The 10,555-nt window shown below is 41.7% G+C and overlaps 1 protein-coding gene across 1 annotated transcript; it reads left to right on the top strand.

Moving 5' to 3' along the window:
• The first annotated feature begins 1,506 nt into the window (after positions 1–1,506).
• LOC135475683 (BTB/POZ domain-containing protein KCTD1-like) lies at positions 1,507–10,326 on the top strand. The gene is made up of 2 exons (XM_064755613.1): positions 1,507–1,679; positions 9,074–10,326. Exons 1-2 carry the CDS (start codon positions 1,507–1,509, stop codon positions 9,663–9,665), a joined length of 765 nt encoding a protein of 254 aa, XP_064611683.1. The 3' UTR covers positions 9,666–10,326.
• The last annotated feature ends 229 nt before the right edge of the window (positions 10,327–10,555 follow it).

Raw genomic sequence — 10,555 nt, forward strand, 5'->3', positions numbered from 1 at the left:
TGTAACGGCTGTTTGGGTAGGATAGTAAATACCCGTGAAGTAATAATTAACCCATTAACACCCACGCTTCATGTGCATCTCTTCTTGTATCACACGTGGATCTTTATCAGCTTTGCTTTGTCTGTCATGGGTTGTTCCTAAAATCTGTAACAGGACGTGATAATATCATATGTCGTGTAGTTGTTTTTGTTCTTCAGGGCAGAGTTTTATTCTACCCGTTTCCGCTCTCTAAAAACAATTGTTTTATCGTGAGATTACTCATGGATGACTTAGTTAACTGTTCAACCGTGTCTTTCACCCGGCGATTTGATATATTCTCTGACAAATTGCGATGTATCTACCCGAGTAGAAATGCTCACATGGCCAGTCGGTCAGTAGACAGTTTCCCCTGCCAGAAAGCATGTCATTTTCCGACTCGAATCATCCGTCTGGCCTATTATATCTTTAACAGTTTACCATGGTTTATCTTGGTTTATTTTCAAGAACCTTTATTTTGATTTTAACTATGGTCAAAAATAGCATTATTCTAACAGAAATGGTAAGAAAGCTCTGATCCCAATAACTATAACTACGGTTTCAAAGTAGTCGGCTCCAAACTAGGAATGAATGGTCCAGCTACATGCTGCTTCTATACTACCACTAGATTCAGTCGATCAATCAGTCTAACTATTATTTTCTGCAGTTCTCCATATGGAATATATATGGCTTAGCAAGCTACAGTTCACGAACGATTTCCGTTTTACGGTCTCCTATATTCTAACAGAACAACTGCCAATAGCATCTCTTTCGATTAAGGTTTGAGACTTTGTGGTATAAGTTTCCCAGGGAAAGTCTTCTCGTTCAGAAGGGTTCATAAGGCTGTTGGCCTCTGTAAAGTTGCACAGATAAGATTCATCTTCACCGGATATACAATTCATGGTTTGGGGCATTTCTTCTGGCTCCGCTCCGGTATATGTATTATGAATGCCCTGCTAACTCTTTATGTATGACAGTGCCACTCTCTCACTAGCGGCGCACTGCTTCAATACATATCCTTTAATATCTATAAATGCACAAGGCACTTTACATCCCTTTCGCCTTTTGTGTCTATCACTGGCTGTTTTCGTATAGATATGCCAGCAAGGCCTTTGTCCATATCTTATGTTTTATTATGCGTCTCTCGCTGTGTAACCTCCGGCATTACTTTCATATCCGCTCATCCTTTCTCTATTCAAGGGTTTTTTAGCTGGAGGCGAAGAGAAATATCGAGTCATTTAAGCAGCTTTCCCTTTTGCCTTCAAGAGGGCGGCTAGGTGAACGGCAAACCACGCGCTGACGTGCGCCAGGAAACGTCGCGCTCTCCCCCGGGCCAGCCCAAGCAGTGAGCCAGCCCAAGTTACCACCACCGCCGAGTGTCTTACCACAGTCCATCGAACCGTGGAGCACTCCTGGGCTTTAACACCTTACAGGCTGACGACATACCGGCTGGAGACGAGGGTCCACCCGTGCCACCGCTCACCGGGCGTCATGTCATCCCCCATGAACTCCTCATCCCCGTCCCCACTCAGCACCCACAACGGGCACACGGCCGCGAAGATCTCCGGGGTGCCCTGTCCGGCCACACCCACCCGCTACACTGCCCCGGTCCATATCGACGTGGGCGGAGTCATCTATACGTCATCGCTGGAGACCTTAACGAGGTGAGAGAGCTTTCACTTTGGGCTACATTTCTATATACAAATATATGAACAAATAATATCTATATTTAGACTTCACATTTATGTTAAATTACTTTTATTTTTACATTTGTTATTTTACATTCGACCTCGTCGATTTCAGTGGTCAGCCCTATCTGGTTGATTACATCTTTTATCTTTATACCTTCACAACTTGTTCTCTATCTCGCTCGTCGTCTCTGCCCTGTTCAATACATATGGCGTATAAAGACCCTTCCTAGTACAAACGTCGACCGTCCGATTTACTGAATGCTGGTTTCGAATTTAGTGACACTCACAAAGGTTCCATTCCACATTTCTTGTGTCTTTTTCGTCATTGTTCTAATGATCACAAACGCGTGGTTTTGAAGGCACTCTAGATATCTCCATCTTATCTGTATGTATTTCATCACTTTCGTGTGGATTGGAGTTTGATAGCCATTACTGTTTCATTTGTGGGATCAGTTTTGCCCGTACTGGGCGAGGCCTAGCATATTCCACGAATCGACTGTATAGGCTTGTAACTACCAAAACACAACTGAAAGACATGTCAGTTATACAATCAACTTGGGCTGTGGTTGCCGTAAAGAATATGGCTCTTCAGCCACATTAAAGGCAACGAAAACACCACCATAAAGTGTACATCGTACGATAGACCATTTAACATTTTCCAGAAAAATATTTCGATATATTTTAAGAACTCTACCGACGGAGTAAACCTTATGTGATGTCACTCTCTCCAGTTATGGCCAGAAAAGGCCACCGTAGAATCCAAATGCAGGTTACTAGGTTCGAAAAAAAATTCTAAAAATATAAATGAGATGACCTTCCTCAACAGTGTTTAATGGTCTTTCATTCGACTTATGCATATACTTGGGGCCTCCGCGACCGAGGCAGTTAACGAACCAGCGCAGCAAAGTGACCCAATAGCCTCTCACCAATGCCGTCGCTGCGAGTTCAAGTCCAGCTCAGGGTGACTTCCTCACTGGACTTTACATCCATACGATGGGTTTTAATTCTTGTATCCGTCATATTTTAATATAAGCATGTACTATCCACCCTACTTATTGTTCCAGATCATTCACGACACTAACAAAGTGTCTGAAATATAAGACTGTTTATATCATGACTCAGACTCTTTGGTTTGTTTCCTTTCCCTTATGTATAAATACTGTTTATTTCAATAATTAGAAAGTGTACTGCTTTTGTCGTTTAGTATTAACACCAAATTATTAGAGAGTAATAAGGCTAAATCCGTTTCTTTTCAATGACAGATTAAATTCCAAAATGATGCCATTGTTTGGTTACTTTCTTGTATAGTTTGGAGGGCCAAATTTAAATCTGCCTTTGACATCGTGGTATGGTTACGAAAGTATTCGAGAAAGTCACAGTGGTCTGCATTATACTTTAAATGATCAATTGGCATACCTATAGGCAATTTTTTTACAGACTTTACGCTGTGGATACCATTTCTAATAGAGTCATTAAAAGCCAGATCTTCTCTCCGGTCATGATACAGTTTTGCTGGAATGTATAATCTGTAGGTATGAACTATAAATTGCTTGTCACATATAACACTTTTGACTATGGTCCGAATTTAAGCAATTTTTTCAGAACTCAAAAATGTAGGCCGGCTAATTTATATGTACTCTTGAGTATTATGTGAAAGTATATTTATCATTATAGTTATTTATTATAAAGCTGTTTGTTCTTTACCACATACCCCTCTAATCCTATGAATGTCTCTTTGATACGTGCTTGTTCTACAAAAAACAGGGTCTCGACTTTTTTAATGTCCCTGTTACACCAGTTTGTTCTCTACTACATATCCCTCATATCCATATCTTTTGAACATCCCTGTGGCACCTGTTTGTCCTGCAATCCCCTTCATATCTCAAATGTCTCTGTGGCATCTGTTTCTTCTGCTATCACCTTCATATCTTAAATGTCTCTGTGACACATGTTTGTTCTGCTATCCCCTTCATATCTTAAATGTCTCTGTGGCATCTGTTTGTTCTTTACCATCTAGTCTTTGAATGTCCTTGTTACACCTTTTTGTTCTTCACCAAATATACCACTCATCAATTTACTATACCTGTGACACCTACCCGTTCTATTTTCGCGTTATATTACTTCTGTTTCTCTCTTTCTTTGATGTACTTATCACACCTATAGCGGATGCGGGTCTCTTCCTTTCTATACCCCGGTCACTCCCATTTCTCTAACAGAAAATGTTTTCCAATAATGTATCTCAACAGTACATTCTCCATTACAGCACGCCTTGTTTCTTCCTTTTTACGTTGTGAAACACGTCTGCTAAATACACAGGTGGTATCAGAGACGGCTCACCTATTGTATTGAGGACGGAAAATGGAGGGGGAGGGAGGAGATCGATTTATATCGAGTGTTGCCGGAAACTCAGTTGCTGAAAATCCCTGTGACTATAACCGACATTTATTTGAGCTCTATACATCCAAGAAATTGACAAAAAGTGAAACCTCTTCCCACGTCTCACTCAGATGATTAATTTTATCCAAAAATGTCAGAACTGATAAAAAACCATGCTAAAAACCGAAAATTAAAATTACCTGATGGGAATTTTTAAAACTTGAATGGCAGGAATTGCGTTCTTTTTTATACATGATGAATATATATTGTCGGAGTCGTATTAGGTTTTTGGCTTCTCCGCGTATCGCTCTGCCAGTATCGGTATCAAACTCTGTTCTATTCCCTTTCGCTTCATGTTCGTCATGTTCTAACGATAGTATCCCATTCCACACAGCAAGTTTTGAGTGATGATTTTCACACTTACTTTAGAACCCTACAGTTTACTGTAATATCGTATAAGTTAATATATCTAGTCAGTGTTCGGTAAGGTTGCTTCAATTTGAAGTAATGCAAAAGTCACAAACTGGGTTTGTGGAATCCCTGTGTGTTTAAGTCGGCATACTGCGATTCACAAACCAAACTAAATAATAATGTTATTGACATCTTTTGTCCTATAAGTGTAGAAGCAACAGTTATCAGTAATGGCAGTAGCAACGTCCAGTCTGATAATAGCCATATTCTTGTATCCTTTGTTTGATTGGCTGTGGTTAAAAGTGATAATTATAAGTCTATTCCTTAATTCTTTGAGTCATTTTATTCAAGACCACAGATTGATTTTGTCTCACTCATGGTGATTTTCTCTTTCTTATTGGAAATCAGAGTTAGCCTATTACTGCAGAAATTATGTGTTCCTTTTTTTGATCCTATTGATGGACGTTACGTTGTCAGTTTCGAGATGAGGGTTTCCCAGTTCCAGCGGTAATCAGAGTTAACCTATTACTCTGGTAAACATGGGTTTGCAGCTACCTAGTAACTTTACTAAAGGGCAGCGACCTTTATTCTTGGTAAAGAAATTCTTGGATTTTGTCGTATGTTTGGTTATCTGGTAATGTAAGTAAGGCTGCAGCTTTTCTAATGGCTGTTACCATGTATTGTTAGCAATACCAGTTACCTTGGTATTGGCCGCTGTTTCGGCTATTCGCAGCTACCGTGTATATCTGGTAACCCTGCATCTTTTCTAATGGCTGCTATACTGTGTATATCTGGTGTTGACAGATAATGGCGACTACCGTGTATTTTTTCCAATACCAGTTACCTCGGCATTGGTCGATACGTTTGCTAATGTTAGTTACCTTGGCATCGGTCGATTCCTTTGCTTATGCCAGTTACCTTGGTATTAGTCGATACCTTTGCTAATGCTAGTTACCTTGGCATTGGTCAGTTCCCTTGCTAATGTCAGTTACCTTGGTATTAGTCGGTACGTTTGCTAATGCCAGTTGCCTTGGCATAGGTCGGTACCTTTGCTAATGAAAGTTACCTTGGCATTGGTGGGTACCTGTGCTAATGCCAGTTACCTTGGCATTGGTGGGTACCTTTGCTGACGCTAGTTACCTTGGCATTGGTGGGTGCCTTTGGGTATGCCATTTACATTGAATCTTTGCTTATGCCAGTTACCTTGGCATTGGCCAGAACTTTTGCTAATGAAAGTTACCTCGGCATTGGTCGGTTCCTTTGCTAATGTCAATTACCTTGACATTGGTCGGTACCTTTGGTTATGTCAGTTACCTTGGCATTGGTGGGTACCTTTGCGTATGCCATTTACCTTGAATCTTTGCTTATGCCAGTTACCTTGGCATTGGTCGGTACCTTTGCTAATGCTAGTTACCCTGGCAGTGATGGGTACCTTTACGTATCCCATTTACCCTGAATCTTTGCTTATGCCTGTTACCTTCGCACTGGTAGGTTCCTTTTCTAATGCTAGTTACCTTGGCAGTGGTCCGTAAATTTACTTATGCAAGTCACCTTGAATCTTTGGTTGTGCCAGTTACCTTGGCATTGGTCCGTGGTTTTGCTTGTGCCAGTTACCTTGAATCTTTGATAGTGCCATTTACCATGGCATTGGTCGGTACCTTTACTTATGCCAGTTACCTTGAATCTTTGGTAGTGCCAGTTACTTTGGCATTGGTCGGTACCTTTGCATATGACAGTTACCTTTTGCATTTGCTAGTGATCGCTTTCTTGTATCTATATGGCAGTTACCTTGAACCTTTGGTAATGAATTTTACCTTTTATCCTTTTAATGGCCGCTTCATTGTATCATTGCTAATGACGGCTACACTGTGTGACTGGTAGGCATGAGAAGCTAACTATATGATAGTTGTCTGATTGTCCGGAAGTATACCTTTCTGTCTGCTGAAATGAACGTTGTATGTCTATAGTTACAGTTAACTTTAACCATGGTCGCTGCTTATCTGATTGGATGTTAATAACTATTGTCTATCCTCATGAAAGTGAAGGATGTTTTTTGATAGCTAGCAATGCCAGATGCGTGGCTCTAGATATGATAGTTGTCAGTCGTGACAGCTGCCTATTGAAATAGCGGCGGTTATGAGGGTGGTTATGTGTGGGTGGTTAGGACTGTTGTCTATTGCTCTGGCTGTATTAGGGGCCTGTGTCGTTGGTTTTGGTTTTTTGCTTGTAGGATAATAATTCTGTTGCTAATCTGTCTGGATATAACAGTTACATATGTCGCTGGTTTTGACTGTTGTCTATCCTTTTGGAAATGACCGTTGCTTATACGATAGTAAATAACGTACGTTGTTCATCTGCCTGGATATGACTGGGTCTATGTGGCTAGTTTTGACTGTTGTCTATCTTTTTGGAAAATACATTTGCTTGTAGGATAGTTATGTCTATTGTCCAACTGTCGAGATATAGCAGTTATCTATGTCCCTGGTTTTGACTGTTATGTATCCGGTACTTTTAGAACTGACAGTTGTTTGTAGGATAGTAATGTGTATTGTCCAACTCCTTTTCCCAACATAGCCTTTGTCTATGTCAGTAGCATTACTGCTGCCTTGTGGAAAGTGACCGATGTATGTGTAGATGGCAATGACAAGCGAACGGTTTGTCTTTGAAACTACGATAGTTTATGTCTAGAGCAGATACATATAGGTTGTGATTATGTTCATATACCACCTTAATGATAAATGGGATTAGTGATGACGTGGACTTTCTGTCCTGCTGGTGAATTAGACTTCACTAGCCTTAAGCTCTATGTATCCTTGTAATCTGTATTCCTGCCTCTAGAGTGGCGGCCAGACTGAAAAATTTACTAACGTTTTATATAACATGCTTAAATCTGTGATCTGGACATGACTGCCTCTCTCGCCAGTATCGTATTAGGGCAGATTGTTTGTTATCAGAAAAGAAGGGATTTAAAGAATGGATGCAAGCAATCCTTTCATATGGACACTCTATGGCGATTGGGAAAAACGGCTGTTTTTTTTCTATAGCTAGAAGGTATGAAAACGTATTGTGGTAGCCTTGACAAAGAGGCGAAATAGGTGGACAGTCAGTAGTCTATTTTAATGGGGTGAGTGGTAGCGACACCTGGTGGGAATATTAGGCGATTAGGCACTGATCTTGCAAGTCAGTTAACAAGAAAACAAAGGAAGATACACTCTGCTGTAGCCTATTGGGGATCAATCCAAATTAATATTAATGCCAATTGAGTGTATCTGGTTGGAAAGACCAGTGATATCAAACCAAGAGATCAAGTTCGCGAACCACTTTCCCAATCGCCAAGCATTAGTGTTAATGGAGGGAGTTGTTTTCTGGCCACGTGAAATATTTATTGAAATCACATCTTACACGCTAGGGTTTAACCCGGTCGAGTCCATCCTCATCAAAGGTATTACGCCGACCGCTATCAAGTCTAACCTCGGAGCGCATAAAAACGGCAAGAGGCGTTCCAAGGCTTCGGTGGCGTTGGCAAGCCTCAAAGGCAAACAGTACAGTAGGCAGTCAGCTCGACTCTAAGCAGAACTCTTCTGCGTAAATATCTAGAGCAGGACCTCGGGGTACACGCCATATAATTACAATCCTCTTTTTCTTCCACCCCGAGGTTGTCTTCTTTTCTTACGGTTGAAAGCCGCTAGTGGGACCGAGTCGCACACATCAGATTTGTTGGAATAAATGACCGCGAGGAAGTATTAACATTTCATGCGCACAGACAAAAATATGTCTGTCAGTATTAAACCATCTTGGCGGGGAGGGGAGGTGAGAGGGGAGGGAAGGGGAGAGGGGAGGGAGCTTCTGGGGTCGAGTTTTCAAGAGAAGTTCCTCAGCTCATATAACTATATAACACAAGGCAATACAATCTATTGAATTCCCCTCTATTCCTTGTGCTGTATTTGTACCTAGGAAACAATCATTATTCGGCTAATGGAGTCGAGACCTTGCGTTTTATGTTTTAATTTACTTAGTTAGCCCCTGGCCACAAAGAAGAGTCTTCCATCTTATGCGATTAAATGTAGTTTGGGCGCTGTCAAAGAGTCGTGTCAATGCACCGTCTTGGGAAGCGCCGTGAAATTGATATACTCAAATCTTGGCGGCAACTTTGCCTCCGGTGAGGATCGATACTCTGCCTTTGATCCCGTCCCCCGGGCCATGATGCCAGGAATTAGCATAATTAAATAAGAGTGCCCGCATACAAAAGCCATCAGAGAGGGAAAAAATACAGCCGTCTTTGAAATGAACTTTGCCACCGCTTTGGGCCTATTGCCGGTCGACACAAATATTCTCAGAATTTTTTTTCCTTTGCCAAATCCCCAGTGTTTGTGGAATAGATGGCTCGGAGGGGTGCGGAGAGGGCAGGGCTTAGCGGAGTACAAGGCGACCATTAATGCTCAAGGCCCGGGGCCGACAATCTACCGGATAGGCTACCCCAGCCCCAGGCCAACGCGGTAAATGGAAATGGCTTTCCCCCCTAGGTCAACTTAATCAATGTTTTTAAGATTGTCTCAAACCAACTTTGGTTTAAATTTCAGGTTCCCGGAGTCTAAACTTGGACGGATGTTCAATGGCAGCATTCCTATTGTCCTTGACAGTCTCAAACAGCATTACTTCATTGATCGAGACGGCAAGATGTTCAGGCACATCCTCAACTACCTAAGGTCAGGAAAGTTAGTTCTCTCGGACAGCTTCAAAGACTTCGATCAGTTGTACGAGGAGGCCAAATATTACGACATCACCTCCTTGATAAGGGAAATGGACACTCTCCGCAAGTGTAAAACAATCAAGAAAGAGGCGGGAAGTCATGCCATTCAGCACTGCGATTGTGTGGCCGTCAGCATAAGTCCGGATCTTGGAGAGCGAATCTCGCTCAGCGCCGACAGGCACCTTCTGGAGGAAGTGTTTCCGGAACTGAACTCAGCTCTCATGGATTCACGAAACTCTGGCTGGAATATGGACAATCGCTTCGTGATTAGATTTCCGCTGAACGGCTTTTGTCAGCTGAACTCTGTGCAAGTGTTGCAGAGGTTACTTAATCACGGCTTCAGTGTTATTGCCTCCACGGGCGGAGGTGTGGAGGGTCAGCAGTTCAGTGAATATCTCTTCAGTCGTAACCCAACATCGTAACTCATCAACCACAAATCAACAAACTGCAATACGTATCTTTGTTCCTACAGGTACCTGATTTGGCAAAATTGAACCCAGTTGTTTGTTTAACAGTAATGTGTATGATGTGCTTTTCCGCCTACACGCAAGGAGTTTTGGTGTCTGAGTACGGTAAATGAATAAAAAGAAATTAAATAAAACTATTCATTCTGTCAGACGCCATCCCCGGTAAGCAAATAGTCGACAGTTATAACCCGAATATCCGAATATATTACTTTGGGCGTTAGATCTGTAGGCCTATAGGTACATGTGTTTTATGAGTATGTCTATGTTGCCCATCAGATCCCATTGTTATGGTCAAAGGTGGCCCTAAAGCCATGCTAATATTTTTTTCGACTGCCAAGCATCTGAAAGCCATATTATTGTGAATAAATTATAATTACAGGAGTTTAAGGTTTTCAAGAAAGTAATGTGAGGGGAGTGTGTTACTATATTGTTGAGATTGTTAACTCTGAATGAAGAATCTGCTTTATTTACCTTATCTAAGACTGTGTGTTTGTGTATGATAACCAGACGTTCTACTCTGGACCATATCTGAGCCATGTATCCACTATGTCTATAGGCATTTTGTGTAGCGCGGTTAGACTTACCCTGTGTCATTGTGAAGGCATTCTCTTGGCTGGTGGGCGTGTGTATGTACAAGAAGAGTGGAGTTTTGAGATCGAACTCCTCAGTTGTAAAATGTCCTGCTGCATCACATGACTTATCAGAAATGTTGGGTAACTTTTGGTGACATTAATTTACTGATCACCTGGACCCATTTTCAGGAAGCTTTCTTGACGTTACGAGTTCGCAACTACCATGACGACGTAGTTAAGCGAACGTAACGTTAAGAGTGCCTCGTGAAACCG

This window comes from Liolophura sinensis, chromosome 9 (genome assembly GCF_032854445.1).
Source record: "Liolophura sinensis isolate JHLJ2023 chromosome 9, CUHK_Ljap_v2, whole genome shotgun sequence".
Classification (NCBI taxonomy): domain Eukaryota; kingdom Metazoa; phylum Mollusca; class Polyplacophora; order Chitonida; family Chitonidae; genus Liolophura; species Liolophura sinensis.